This window comes from Pelophylax lessonae (assembly GCF_965119305.1).
Source record: "Pelophylax lessonae genome assembly, chromosome: 5".
NCBI classification, from domain to species: Eukaryota; Metazoa; Chordata; class Amphibia; order Anura; family Ranidae; genus Pelophylax; species Pelophylax lessonae.
In genome coordinates this window covers 410,590,384-410,606,560 of record NC_138772.1, presented here as the reverse complement: position 1 = coordinate 410,606,560, position 16,177 = coordinate 410,590,384, and the positions used below count along the sequence as shown (strand labels likewise).

At 41.4% G+C, this 16,177-nt stretch overlaps 1 protein-coding gene across 2 annotated transcripts in view; it reads right to left on the bottom strand.

Moving 5' to 3' along the window:
• Positions 1–5,206: 5,206 nt before the first annotated feature.
• Positions 5,207–16,177, bottom strand: part of DSG2 (desmoglein 2) — a 104,830-nt gene continuing 93,859 nt past the window's right edge. For both annotated transcript variants that reach the window (XM_082259740.1, XM_082259741.1), the window contains 2 exons: positions 11,910–12,284; positions 5,207–6,363 (listed from right to left, as the gene is read on the bottom strand). In XM_082259740.1, the coding sequence (XP_082115866.1) occupies positions 5,344–6,363; positions 11,910–12,284 (1,395 nt within the window). In that variant the 3' untranslated portion in view covers positions 5,207–5,343. The remainder of the gene's footprint in view (positions 6,364–11,909; positions 12,285–16,177) is intronic.

The following is a 16,177-nucleotide window of genomic DNA, read 5'->3' as shown; positions in this document are numbered from 1 at the left end:
ATATTTTTTATATTCATATTTATTTAACCACCAGAAATTCACCTATTTATTTGTTTTCTATTATTCACTTGGCACATCATATGCATTTTTATACTACTTGGCTTGTTTCTATATTTATTTAATTTTACTTGGATACCCATTTTTTGCACTTCATTAGATTTTGACTTAATTATAGCACTTGGCACTTTTCAGTCACTTAGATATCTCTACTTCACTTTGATCAACACTGCCCCTAGTGTTTACACCAATTGTTTTGAGAGTCACTACACTTTGAATTTTTAGACACTTAACTGCTTTTATTTATTGGGTTGCCTTATTAGTGCATTGTTATCAAGTATTTATTTGTGATATTAATTGATGAATGGTTAATTTTATTATTAATTTATTGATATCTTTAAATATTTATTGTGGCTTATCATCAAGACCATTGGCTATATTATAGGGACCATCACTTACAGCAATAACTTTTTCAGAACACTTTAATGCACCTAGATCTATGAGACACGCTTTTATATTTTACTTTATTATCTGGCAGCGCCAATTACCCTAATATCCTCTTCATTAACTATCCTACATTAGCACAGCGATTTCTCCTGCTGTGCTATTGTGTTCTGACAGGGTAGCGGGGGATGTCCCCCCACCAGATCACTTCAGTCAGTGCTTTTAGCCACAGAAGCTGACTGGCAGACCTTTTTTGGTCATGCCCCTTCGACAAAAGCCGTTGGACCAACTGCAGTACATACTGGCCAAATGTCGGCCGGTTTCTATTGAACCAGCCGATGGAGCCCCACATTCGGCTTGTGTGTACCTAAATATGGGTGTAATGTGTGACATTCTCCCAAAGGTGAACTTCTACTTTAATGTACACCTGTGCATTCCCTATTCAGGGCCTGGTACTTCTAGGTATAGGGAAGCATGTGATCCACACCTTTTCCTTACCCATCACAGTACTGGCACTTGGTGATGGTCTGTTCTGGCATCAATGCTGTCGCATAGGGGAGGGGATAGACTCCTTATTCCTGCGTATGCATCACTTTTGATTTACTGTTCCAGCAACATTACTTCCAGAAGTTCTAAAAATGGTCTATTTAAAGATAAGGAAGGAGGGGGGAAGTGGCGTCATAGAAGATTAGCCCAGAATATCTACTAGGTTCCACTTTGAGATGTATGTAGTGCAGGGCCAAGAGAGATGTATGCTTAAATAAAAATTAGATGTAATGCTGCATTCATAAAAAAATAAAAAGGAAGGAAGGAAAACCCATTACTGTTGCAACCAAGCTTGCATTAAAAAAAAAAAAAAAAAACAGTTCAATTAAAACGTGTACAAGTTATTCTGTTATTCTTTATTTTACAATAGAAAAAACACAAACAATAGAAAAAGAATAGATAAGTCATTCAAGCACCATGTGCATTTACTTATTAACATCATTGGAAATAGTGTTTCTTTTACAAAATTCAATACTCTAAAAGAAAATGAATGTACAAGCTGCAAAAAAAGGCCGCATTATTTTATTTTCTACATATAATGTCAGCAGATCTCATGTCATATGTACATTATATACATTAAAAAAAAAAAAAAAGTGTGTTGCCAGAAAGGTAGCACACTGCTTTTTAACTTTATCACCAAATTGCTTAGTGAGAAACAGTGATATTTAAAAAGAACAGTCTGAAAAGTAGGATTTCTGTATCCTATATGTGAGAAATACATATTTAAATTCAGTTGTTAATACATATATTTTGAAATCATCATTAATATAATTTAAAAAGTTCCTATTTGTAGGCAGAAAATACTTGGCAACGTGGCTGTGGAAGTCTGTATTACAGACTGCAGAAGGGGAAGTATGTTAGCTCATCTTAAAGCAAAACTAAAGGCAAAACAAAACTAAACAAGTACCAAATCTAGTAACTAATGGCACTTTTCCACTGCAAGTACCGGCTTGGTTCCACTCGGCACTGCTTGGCCCAGCTCGGCTCAGTTTGCTTTTCCACTGCGTGGTACGAGTCGGCACCTTTCAGCACTGTATAGGCTCTACTCGGCTCGGTTTGCTTTTCCACTGTTGTAGTACTTAGTACTAAGTGGGTGGGATTACAACTTCTCTGACCAATCAGTGGCTAGTAGTGACAAACAATCAATGCTGCATGCAAAGGATTGTGGGATATGGTATCAGTACGGCCTGCTTGGAATCCCAACCGAGGTGGTACTGTTTAAGTGAGCCGTACCGACGCCGTACCATGTAGTGGAAAAGCGCCACTGTACCAAACCGTACCAAACCGTTCTAACCCGTATCATGCGGTACCATGCAGTGGAAAAGCGCCAAACCGATCTGTACCATGCAGTAGAAAAGCACCTTATGTGTAGCTTCATAAAGTAAGCAAAAACTTCCTTTCAAGAATTTGTATGTGTCTCACCCTTTCCTTTCTAGACACTGCAGCTCACTCATCAAGAGGAAGGCAGTACTGCCAATCTAGGTGTGGCCAGATATTTCACAAGCTACAGGCTTTTAAATCTGCAGTGACAATACTGATAGCCATGCCCAGTGCAACTTTTTTTTTTTCTTTCAACCTACTTTAGTGCAAGCGGAGACAATCTACACGAGTGTGATAACTCTACTCTGAAGAGGAGCAGTGCAGCACAGTTGACACATCACTGGAAGCTGCATTAGGTGAATCTCACTGGCAGGATCCACAAATACCTTTCCTCATATGAAAGGTATTTGTGGTACTTTTTAGGGAAATCTGTAAGCACGCATACATAAATTAGGTACTGAAGTAAAAAAAAAATGAATAGGAGGCCACAGTTCTATAAAATGAAAGAAATGTGTAACTTAAAGTAGAAGTTGTAGGCAGTGCAATGTGTGCTCCTGAAGATGGCATCACAACATAAAAAAAAAAATACAGAGAAACGGAGAAGTTCCGTTCAATGCAACACAGACCCTCAGCCATTCCATCACTGACTTTTTTTTTTTTAGACCTGCTTATAGAAATAGGAATCTATGAATGAAGATCTAGAAATATGATCATAAAAATAGATTTTTCCTTGTATGAAAGTAGCAAAACCAGAACTTCACACAATGGTGAAATAGTTTTAACTAAAGCGATAAAAAAAGCATTAACAGGTGCTTACTGAAATACCTTATAAAGCCATACAAAAATACAGATATTTAGATATAAAACATTTTTTCTGATTCTTTGCCAACGTAGAGGACTAATAATTTTACTTAACACGACAGACATTGGAGTTAATATAAGGAACACTCAATGGATGCTGGTCTTGAGATATAATAGCATGCTTCTGGAACTCCAGAAGACTTTAAACAATCAGTGATAAAACTATGAACTGCCTTAACAGCCCTGCTCAAACCAGAGATTTTTTTTTTTATATCACATGAACGTATATATGGATTAATAAACCCTCTACTATAAAGGACACAAGGAATTGTAAAGGCCTCAGCACAAATGCACTAACAAAAAGGTCACAGAATTCGGAGTTAGGTCCAAATGAACTTGTTTATTGAAGGGGGACATTTATCCTATGTTACCATATTTAGCATTTGCATAGACTGAAGGATGTCAGGGTCAGTTCACTAAGATGTGTGAGGACTTGCAATACAACTTTGAATGAATTGTAAACACCATTGCAATCACAAACATCTCTAGCTAATGCTTAATAAAAAACAAAATAAACACAAAGACATGCTTTATGCTTGGTCGAATTGGCCCCAATGTCCTTTATCTCCACAAATTCCACACTTTATTAAACTCTCCTAGAGTTTTTCTGAAATGCATTTCTGGGTGATAGAAACTACTAGGTGCTCCTCCATACCCACCCCAGAGTATGTATATCATATATGGAGTGTGCTTTGTCACAATCAGAGAGGTAGCAGCCTAGGACCAAAGCAAGGTCCACCTACTATACCTACATTATCTATCACCTCCTTTGAAGGAAGACCTACTCCACTGTATCACTTAAGACTGTGAGGTCATTACATATAGTCTAAAAAAACCAAATCTGTTAGCCAAAATTCTAAGCCACAAAATCAGATTGCAGTATAAATACACCGTAAGCTATGTTACTATGCCTTATGTTTGTAGTAAATTATTTTTCAATGGGTGACTGTGCTTTGCACCCTTATATACTAAATATATAAAAAGGTTGAACTAGCAGAAACTCCGGCTTAGTATGCAAATACAGAATGATGAATTTTGACTGTGAATGCCTATCCTATATATTTTTGAAATGCCAAAACTATGTCAAAGATAGATGTATAAGGCTATTTAATTTACATGTAAAATATATTTATAGGACATTTGCACACATTGCTTGATAGTATATGTGTAACACAATATCTATATGCTGTGAAAAGTATTCATTTACCTCTCTGAGAAAAAGTGTGAATATGTATTTTTTCCCCCATCCTCTGATCTCTTCCTGGTCCCGTCTAAACCACATCCTTCTGTTCTCATACTATACTATTGCTCCATGGCCTGCCAACCTACTGAAACATTGACAAGATTATAACTAATAAAAATGGCTGACAGCAGAGCCTTGGATTTAAATGAGGAATGGATAATTTAAACTATATTATGTGTTATTGAGCCAAATTACTGATGTCCCCATTAAAGCGCAAATCTAGCTAAGTTTTACACAGAGAAAACCGAAATCACCCCAATGGGGGCACAGCAATATAACCCTAACATGTGTTCTAACTGTTCTCCATTCTGCTAAAAATTATTTTTATTGTTGCTTGTGGCCTTTTTTACAGAGCTTTCCCCTCACTTCCGGTTAGGACACCTGTCAATAGGAAGAAAGTGAAGGGAGATCTTCACAAAAACAGAGAGCAAAAATACTCATACATTTTAACCCTTCCCCACTTTATCCAAAGATTAAAACCATAAAAACACGCATTTTCGCTGGAGTTGAAATTTAAAATTGAGGCAGGCCTATGAGCAAGGATATACTGACTCTCACTCAATAATTACACCTGAATGTAAAGCCAAATAGAATTTTTTTTGTTCTAATAGCTTAGGCATCAGTTGAGGTTGTATTCTAGAAGTACAAAATGTTATATTGTATTTACGTTCTATAAGAAGGCATTTCCACCATGACAAATATGGTTTAGCATATCAAGTTTACAAATATTCTACTCAGTGGATCAGCAGGACTTGTAATCTGGATTCTTAACATACTTTTCTTTTTTTCATAATATAAAATAGTTTTGAACAAATCTTCAATTTTAGTGCAACTTTGTGCTTTTGTAGAAAATCTTAGTGGCTTTGTATAAAACACTCTAAAAGCTGAAAGCAAAAAACATTCCTCCAAATCCAGTGTTCTATAACACTGGTTTAGGAACGACTATATTGTACCTTACTGTATTTTGTCACTCTTGTTGAATTCCCTACAGCACTGCCTGAAGATGGAATTTCTTCCACCCCAAATCCCCCTTTTGTATACACAGATCGACCTTGATTTAAACCGTCTGATATAGAGACGCTCTCTTTTACCACACTAGGGCCAGCTGACAGCTCTGCAGGAATGACCACATTGCCATTAATCCCAGATATCGGGGTAAAATGTCTCTCTGTCACCATCACACTTTTCCCCATAGATACATCAGGAATACTAACAGCAGCTTGGATATTGGTGCTGGGTGCAAGAACTCGCTCTGTGACCAGCAGATACTGGGACTCAGGGACTTCTGCTACACCCACCAGGCCAGAAAACTCTTTTTCAGACTTGATTACTCGTTCAGTCAACATAACATTTTCTCCATCAGTAACCTCCAGCACATTATGCAAGCTGCCAGCAGGCCGAATTACTCGTTCTGTCACCAGTACATTCTGTGTATGAACTGGCTCAAGAAATACCGTAGGAGCAGTGGTGTATCTTTTCTCTGTGACCAGAACATTACCACGCATGATGGGCTCCTGTACGTATCTAGAAGTAACAAGGGATTCCTCAGAAACCACATTCTGCCTAACTATTGGTTGAGTCTCCTGAACATAAGATTCTGATGACATATAAGAGCCTTCCATTTCATAGCCACGTTGTTCTACCTCTTCTTTATGAACTAGATCAATATCGGCTACTACTTCTGACGCTACAGCACCTTGTCCAACGTCCTCATAGGCTGTATACTTGTATATTTCTGCATCGCTGGCTGCATTTACACCTAGGCAAATATCTGCTAAGACTTTGAACTTCAGTCCCAGATCATCCAGATAACGGTCATCTTCAAACTCACTTTCAACCAAACTACAACAGCCAACAGACCCAGAAATGGATCCAGTTCCTTCTTGTGAATACATAAGTATGCAGTCTTTGGCTGCCTGTGCCATGTCTTCATCAGCACACATCATACCTTTCTGAAAAAAAAAAAATATATATATATATACATATATTAAATGAGAAATATTAGAAATGACAGATGTTATGAAATAAGGTCAACAAACCTATATACATACACACACACACACACACACACACACACACACAATAGATCACCCAACACAACAAAAAAAATAAAAAAATAGATGCATCAGTTTCCGCTTAAAATAATTATTGCAAGCACAATTATGTACAAATATAAAGAAAAAGAAAAACCACTGCGCTTATGCAATGCCAAACAAAATGAAACACACATTCAGTAAAAAATGCTAGTAAATAAAAGTCTACGTGATTAAGTAAAATAAAATGAAAAATATTCTTTAAAAGTTAATTGAAAAGAAATCCAACACCAGCAGATATGTAAACCTCCTTGTATGAAACCTCCACCTCTGATAATAAGAGTGCTTACCAGATCTCATTAACCCTCTATATCTCGAGAGGTCAACTGAGTTATGATCATGATCTTTAATAGGATTTCGCAGGTAGGGATGCACTCCTGTGGGTGGTAAAACCACTGGTTTTCTCCAGACTAGCCTCACCAGACAACCCCACCAGACACCGTGGACAGAGAAACTGTACAGTTTTTGCTGGCAATCAATTCAACCTGCAATTCTGGGATCAACAAGGACGCAATGACGTCTGGACGCAGCACCGCCCTACACGTTTTCCATGCTGCGCCACCACTATTTATAAGTACACGGAATAACCAAGCCTCGTTTTGGAGTGGTGGCTATATTGTATATAAAAATCAAGCCTCGGGGTGGCATGTGGCCCACTTATGCAATATCCAAGCCTCGCATTGAGTCTCAGCTCCTTTCTTATATAAATTGAGCCACCGAATGAACCGAGTAGAGACCCTTCTGATACATCTTTTTTGGGTATAGACAAACTGAAATTACATTGGAGAGGGGATTCTAGGAGATGAGAAATATCCAAAATTAGAGATAAAGCAGATATACAAGGTTCAAAGTTTTACTCCTTTTGGGCTTAACGTTGATATAGAAGTAAACGCTTCTACTGATAATGCCCAGTGTGGATTAAAATTATTTTTGTTCGCCTCCCCCCCCTTTTTAGATGTCACTTTTTAAAGGTGAAAATTGTAAAGGCAATAATATTCTATATCTCAATTATGATTGGGATTACTTGTTAGTGAATTTTTTAGAGGAACGTTTAGGAATAGTCTGAGTCAAGTTTGTGTAATTTTTTAATGTAATGCTGCTTTTTAGCCACAAGATGGCCTCAATCAGGATAGGTACATTTAATTGATCAATGTGAACACAAATGTAACAGTTTTTTTTTTTTCTGTTAGTTAGATCGTTCATTTCAGCTTATCCTTTTATTGCGGTTGATTTTGGGTATTTTTTTTAAATGATTTGCATTCTCCTCATCTAATTCGGTCTAATCTTAGTTCTGTAGCTCGATTAATATAAGGAGCTGAGACTCAATGTAATGTGTAGATATTGCATAAGAGGGACACATGCCATCCCTGAGGCTTGATTATTATATACAATATGGCCACTAATCAAAACGAGGCTTGGTTATTCCATGTAGTTATAAATAGTGGTAACGCAGCATGCTGCTCACGCCCCGGAAGACATTTATGACTAAACATGTAGGGCGGTGCTGTGTACTGACGTCATTGCGTCCCTATTGATCCCTGACATGCAAGCTGAAATGGTTGCCGACCCATTACTGTACAGTTTGGCTTTCATTAATTCACTTGTGAAAATGCAATTTTAAATCCTTTAATAATATAATTGGAAGATTTACACTATTGGATTTATTTTCCTTCTATACCTTTGTCCACGGTGTCTTGCGAGGCTGGTCTGGAAGAAACCAGTGGTTTTACCACCCACAGGAGTGCATCCCAACCTGCAAAATCCTATTGATGGTCATGATCCTATCTCAATTAACCCCTCTTGAGATAGAGGGTCAATGAGATCTGGTAAGCACTCTCATCAGATGTGGAGGTTTCACACAAAGAGGTTTATATTGCTGCTGGGGTTTGAACTTTTAAAAGAAGAATTTTCATTTACACACTATCATTTTTCACTGAATGTGCATTTCACTTTGTTTGGCATTGCATTTTCATTATATTTGTATACACTATGGTTATACCACATGGCTGAGTTGCTGCTCTGCAGAAGATTACCTTAATTCAATTTTTGGCTTTAGCGCAGTTTCTGCACTTTAAATTAGTTATGTACAAATGCCATCTTTATGTAAAATCCCAAAAGGGTAAGCACAAAAAACAAGCACCTGAATAATAGGAAGACCACTTGGCTATTACAAGTATTTGCTAATTTAAAAAAAAAAGTTACATATATATATATATATATATATATATATATATATATATATATAAATCTGCGTTTGTTTTCAATTTTCAGGTTAAAACATTTTTCAGCAACAAAACACCTGTTGATCCTGACAAATGCAGTGTCTGGTCACCCAGAAGAATTGAGATGACCGCAATTAAAATCTTATATTACTTTTGTTAAAGTGGTTGTAAAGGCTGAAGGTTTTTTTAACCTTTATTAGTTCTAAGCATGAAGGTAAAAAAACTTGTGTGCTGCTCCCCCCACAGCCCCGCCTTATAGTTCCTTCTAGATGCAGCGATGTCCACGGGAGCCTTGGCTGTCCCAGGTCTCTTTCCTCGATGGCTGAGACACAGCAGCAGGAGTAGTAGGCTCCCACTGCTGTCAATCACAGCCAGTGAGCCAGGGCCGAGTCTTATGGGCGCATGGAACAGGGCTCCTATATCAAGGGGCTTGCTTTCAGGGGCACTTGTCCAAGGGGACTTGAGAAAAAGAGGATCGGGGTTGCTCTGTGTAAAACCACTGCACAGAGCAAGTAAGTATAACAGGTTTTTTTTTTTGTTTTAGAAAAACAAAAAAATCCCTTTAAAACCACTTAAAAACTACCAATCCTATTAATCTGCTATGCAAGGAGAAGGAACAAAGGCAGATGTTTCAAGTCCAGCATGGATGACAGCCATAGCAACCTCAACAGATGCAGTGGAGAAGTGAAGTGTAACAAATGACATATCTTGGAGCATAGTACAGGGCATGGGCATGATTTATAGGCTGGTACTTTGAAGGCATTGCACTGTAAACTAGCAAACATTTTGCAAACCCGTCCTCTGGGTGACCTCCTGTAACCCTACCCCACTCGAAGTCCTCAGTGTTTTACTAAGTAATGCAGAGTACCAGAAACAAATGGAATGATGGCGTGTCTTATATTGTACTCCAAGACAAGGAATTTGTAAGCAAGTCAAAATTCCTTTTAACTTAAATCATACTGTTCAAAACCCAGGCTTAATATTCCTAGACCTTGGGACTTCTCCAAGCAAACAATGAGAAAGGTGGGCAAACCAGTAAATGGTATGTTTAAGACTCAGATGGCAGGATCTACTACTTGAACAGTCTGCTCTTTTTACATTGGCTAAAGCTTGGCAATGATTCTTGGATGGGTGAAACACTTTTCTGTACATTCTACTTTTTCTTGAACAGGGAATGTCTTTTTAGACTTGCCAGGTCTCTTAGTACTCAAAAGAGCATGGTGAGATGGAGGAGAATCAAGTGGCACAATGTGGAGGCTTTGGCACACAGCAGAAGCGAGCATTAACAACATTGGCATACATATTGCGTCAAGAGAAATCTTCCACAGCCTCCTCTAAAACCACCTCTGGGTTCTCTTAATCCCCTAATTGTCTGCATCTTCTAAAGGAGGCATTTCACTTTGACTGTTTAAAACAGTGGGAATGAAGGAGCCGCCGGACACTTAAGCCCTGGACCAATGACGGCTGTATTAAAGCCGTTTGTAGTCACAGAAATTGTGACATAGTTAAAGAAAAGTCTGCCTAAGTCAGTACTTGTTGCATTCCTGAGATTGAGCTGGAACTGGATACAGAGACCAGTGTTAGGATAGTGTTCTGCTCCAGTGCATGGGAAGCATTGCCACTTTGAGTGGTTTGGGTGCTTTACACTTTCTACTTTGAGGTACTCACCGAGTAGGATACAGAAATAGGGCAAGCGCATCTGTGAAGGGATAAGCAGTAACTCGGGAATCAACCAGTAGCAAAGTCTTTGGGGCAGAAGAGTGGAAGGAAATGCCTGTCTACCTTTTAAAAAAGGCTCTAGGCAGAAGTTTTGGTAAACTGTACAATCTGTGGTGTGATGTATGTAACAACTGTTCATTCACCTGAGACTAAGCTGTGAGGTGGAATTTAGCACCAAGCTTGAAAAGTTAAACACTGCATAAGTGTTAAAGTGTTTCTAAAAGCCAAAAGTTTTATTTTATCCTAATGCATGCTCTACACATTAAGATAAACGTCCTTCTGTGTTCTGCACCCCTTCCCTTCCCCCATATGTTTATACAATCACTGTTTTGCAAACAGTGATTGCTACATGACGATTCCCAGAGCACTATGGGTTACCTAAACAAGACATCTAAAGCACTATAACAGTTAACCATGTGAGTGTAGAGTGTAGCAATTTACTAAAATAAGATTAAGAAAATATGTATGCACATGTAATTAAAAGCAACAGGCAATATCATACTCCATAAGGAATCACCACTAGACCGGCTCAGGACAGAATACAGTATGCAGAATTTTCCAGGAAGCGGAATGTGGAGTGGTTGTTTGAACTAGTGTGGAGTGCATGAAAACTCAGATGTGAGAAGCAGTAGTTCCATGTCAGGTGGATCTAGGATGTCAACATGGGTGTTATGTGGGCGTGACTTCGCATTTCAGGGCATAATACACCCCCTTTCTCAAGCCTGACCTTCAGGAAGGGACTGGCGACTTCTATGGGAGGAGACCATGGTGTTAACGATGTAGAACCTGGTCAATTTCCTGACGAATTCTGTATGCGGTACCCAATCCTGAGCCAGGCTAATGGGGACCCCTTATGCAGGATTACGAGGGAGTGCATATGTGCATTTTTAACCTTATTTTAATAAATTGCTAAGGGTCACGCCTTTTGCTTTCTGTTATAGTGCTATATTTTGAGGATTCATCCAGTCCTTTACCAAAGGAGCTGCAACCATACAACAGTGACTTGTGTATATTGGACATTTATATTGCACTTTTTAAAGGGGCCAGTCCCCCTTTTTTTTTGCAAAACTCTTGTGCCCAAATTGTGATAGTATGAGACAAAAATTTGTCTGATAGAAACTGTGCCTAAAGCCCTCTGATAAAGGATGAGTCACTGAGATAAGCCTTCCCACTTGTGTTCAGCTTGAACTACTGAGTTCTGTAAACATTTTTTTTCCCGTATCAGAGGAACTAGGTGAGCCTGGAAAAAAGAAGAGACTAAAAGCTCCAGCTACTGGCTAAAAGGAAAATGCAAATTATTTTTTCTACTGCAACAAATTATTGCTTGCACCTTCAGCAGTGTGTGAAAATCTCTTTAAAAAGTTCCTAGTGCTGATTCATCTATTTCTTTATAGAACTTATGGAATTGCAGTCCTTGCAGAATGGAGACAACACAATAACCAGTGTAAAATCACAGATACTTACATCAAAGAAATAGCCTCTCATGAATTCTTCATTCAGCACAACCTGGCTCCCACCAGCACCTGCAGCACCAAAGGAGACCTGACCGCCAGCTCTATCCCCGCCTCCAGAGCCCAGAACACCAATAGCTCTCATACCAGCTCCAGCACCTCCAGCTGCCATTTCTCCACCAGTTAGCAGATTCCCATGTTCATCATATCGTCCATTCATTGCATACATACTGGAAGTGTACATCCCCTTTGTATTGTATTCATATCCTCTATTGTATTCATATCCTCCTGCTGCATAGCTACTGCCTTTTAGCATTTCAGCACCAGCTGCAGCCCCAGCCCCAGCTCCAACAGCACCAATGGCTCCAAATGCAAGTGGCATGACAGCCTAAAAAAAAAAACAAGAACAAAAGTCATTAATTTAGAGACATCTTTTACAGTCTTAACCACCTCATTCTCAAGCCTATTCTGACACTTAGAACCCCCAAACATATTATATATATATATATATATATCATTTCTTTTTTTTAGCAGAGACCCTAGAGAATAAAATGGTAGGTGTTGCAATTTTTTATGTCACATGATATTTGCGCAGCGTTTATTCAAACACAATTTTTTTGGGTAAAAAAACAAAAAATGCTTTATGAAGTAAAAAACACTCAAGTTAGCCCAATTTTTTTGTATATTGTGAAAGATAATCTTACGCCGAATAAATTGATACAGAACAGTCTTTAAAATTGCGTCTGCCCATCAAATGGTGGCAAACCACAGTGCTTAAAACGCCTTTACAGATTATCAGTTTAGAGTTGCACAGGAGGCCTGGTGCTAGAATTATTGCTCTGGCTCTGATGTTCAGGACAATACCTCAAGTGTGGTGTGAGCACTGTTTACATATGCTTGCAGGAGTAACGTATGTGTTTGCGCATATTTTTTTGTGCCAACTCTTGTGACAGCATGGGCAGTGACAGGTCCCCTTTATGGAGAGATTTGGGGTCTATTAGACCCCAAATCTCTCCTCTGGCCCCTATGCAGCCCATCAGACCAAGATCAGTCAGATTGGCCGCTGGTGGCCAGGTAAACAAATGGGCGGAGTCAGAAGTGACAAACTACTCGTTGCTCCTAGTTTGCAGGGTTTACAGAGAGGAGGGGGAACGAGGTCAGTTCCTCTCTCTTTCTCTCTCGCTCTCTGTGTACAGGGCAGCCATCGCCACCAGCCGCATCGATCCTGGGCACCACGATTGTACGGTAGAGCCCGGAAGAGGCAGCAGCGGGAGGGGGGTGGGACCCCGTTTCACCACCCACAAAAGTGATAAGAGTGGCTAAATAGCCACTCGGATCACTTCTGCCTAAAAGAAAATCGCCGGCTGCAAAAAATAATACGGAGATGATGCCTGTGGGTGCAGGCATCATCCTGGTATACGTACTAAAACCCAAGGATGTACAGGAACGTCCATTTGGGGAAGTGGTAAAGGGGAACTAAACCCATTGATTTAACGGTTTCCCCAAACAATTACCTTTAAGGAATGCCGTGAATGAGAACGGTCATCTGTGAAGCCATTAAATAACTGGTGTCATAACTGATCATTTGTGCAGCATCATGCAACTGTAGATCATACAGACAAAGATGGCAGTTTCCTCAGCTGGACAAAAGGGCTTAGCTCCGCTTAAGTGTCACTTTGCATTTGGGCTTGGACAACCTAATAGTCTATAAAATAGTTGCCTGCTAGCTGCTTGTTGCATTTTTTTAAAGTACCCATGAAACCGACAATGTAAAAATATTTTCTCTATCGATCCTTGACAGAAGCAGCTCCATATTCTTCTTAACTACTGGGTTATGCTGCCCCCTACAGGAGTAGGACACTAGGCAGGGAAAAAAAAAAAAAAACACTTTACCACGACCATGGGGCAGTCCCTGAAGGCATACACCCACTCACTTTGCTATAGGATTCAGTTTATTTCTGCCTAGTTTAGGAGTAGGATCTAGTTCCCGGCTGGGACTTTGGTCTTCGCTTGTTTTTCTATTTTAAAGGGAACCTTTGTTAAAATTGTAATTTCTTAGCCAATAATGTTCCTGAGAAGACTGCAATCAACAGCGGACTGGGTTTTGGACTGGATATCCCAGATCCTTAAGATCTCCCAGTCCGGCAAGCAAGCGTGTGCAGGTTATAGCCCCACGCTAGGCCACGCCACGACAGAGCCCCAATGGACAGGGGCTGGCCTGCGAGTTAAATGCCTCGCGGGACTCACACGACCTGGTTCGGCCTGAGTCGCAATGTACCCACCTGATTGTCATTGGTATGATGAGTAGTGTCCCCCTATAGCTCTTACGGTCCCGGGGTGGACGTGGGCCCCTCCTTGGGATGGTCAGACCCTAGGGTTCCCTTCCATTTCCCCCATCCCCTCTAACTATCACTGTGGTCTTTTGGTCTCAACCTACCCCTATGCCCCCCTCCTGGGGTTAGGTAGGAGCTGGCCACTTTCTCCAGTAAGGGGGTTGGATGCGGTTGTTGCTGACCGGGCTATCCGGATCGCACATGGGGGAGCAAGTTCCCGGGCTCCCTGGGGGTTAGTTACTGGGGCAGGAATGTCCTTTGGGCTCCCTGAGGTGGTTATAGGCTTGGGGGGGAGCGGATGTTTCTTCATCCGTGGGTCTGCACCTCACGTGGCTGGACCGGGCCGAAAGATTAGTCCACGTTCTTGCGTCCTATTCGCGGCTGTCCGGGTACCTGACCAAGCCGACTGAGCTCCTGATCCAGCCGACCGAGATGAAGGGACGATACTGCTGATGGATGCGTGCCTCACGCGGCTGGATCAGCCCAAAAATTGAGGCCGCGGCCGTTCGGGTAACTGGCCAAGCTGTCCGAGGGGCCGATTAAGCTATCCGAGTGCCTGCTCAAGCTGACCGGCGGATGCCGACGGATCACCTTATGCAACCTGGTCGGGCCAAAAACTGAGGCCGCGGCTTGCGGCCTACTCGCGGCTGATGGAGCTGGCTGTCTGAGTGACTGACCAGCTCCTAACTGAGCTGGCCAATTTACTGATCAAGCTGACAGCGGACTCGCGACCGGATTGGGCCCCAAATTTAGGCAGCGGCTTTGAGGCCTACTCGCAGCTGGCTGTCCGAGCTGTTGACCAGGCTGTTTGAGCTGCTGACCAGGGGTAATAGAGCAGCGGATGGGCCTCCGCCCTCCCTCCCCCCCCCCCCCGTCAGGGGGGTGGACATATGGACTGCTGTGGAGGCATGGTTGTGTGGGGGTACTCTGCCTGTGCGTTTGCGTCACGGCAGGCCGCCTCTTCCCCTTTATAGGGGGCTATGTCTCTATGTCCTTTATGGTGGGCGACCCTTAGGTCTAATAGGGGTCCTTTTGTGGAACTTTAGCTGGTGTCTCTTTGCGGGACTGTGGTCGGCGATCTTCCATGTTCTCAGGATGAGCTTAGTATATAGCGACTCTACTGAGTCTGCATCCACACACTTGGGGTGCTCTGCGGTGAGGAGGATTCTTTTTTACTGCACATGCAAGGGCGCTGGTGGATGCAATGATTGTGTTGGTGCAGAAAATTTTAACATGGGGGCGCCACTCCCCTTTGGGGCCTGCAGATCCCCTAAAAGGGGCAAAGGTACTCCCCTTTCCGGCCTACTGTGATAAAATTGTCACGAGTCAGTGGAGTTGTTCTAAATGCAATAATGGTAGCAACGCATGGTGTGGCTAAAAAGCTGGTCTGTGGCTCTGGCTTCTAAAAAGGCTCTATCAGATATCCCCTTTACGGGGGAGCGCCTATTTGAGTCTTTGTTGGATGAACTGATCAAAGGACTCACAAGTGGGAAGAGTACTCTTCTTCTATCCGCCAAGGGCAAGTCACTGCGTAATAGATGGGGCCCTTATTTTTCAGCACACAGGCAGGCCCTTCGTGCCTTCGGCACACAGGAGAAAGGACCTAGGCCATTTAGGTCATCTGGGGGTTCCAAGAAGACGTGGTCGGGTAAGCCGAGAACAGGCCCCTCCAGATCTGCAGACAAATCTCCTTCTGCATGAAGGGACGCCCTCACCCATATCTGGGGTTGGGGGGCATCTTTGTTTTCTGTCTGAAACCAGGGACCTTATTGATTAAGGACAAATGGGCCCATGAGCTGCTCCGATCAGGTTACTAGATCGAATTCAGGTCCCGATCGTCAGGCAGATTCTTCCTGTCCAATCTACACTTATCTTCAGATTGGTTAAGGGATCTACGAGAGGTGGTACAAGATATGCTGTCGCAAAGGGCGATTGTGCGGGTTCCCTC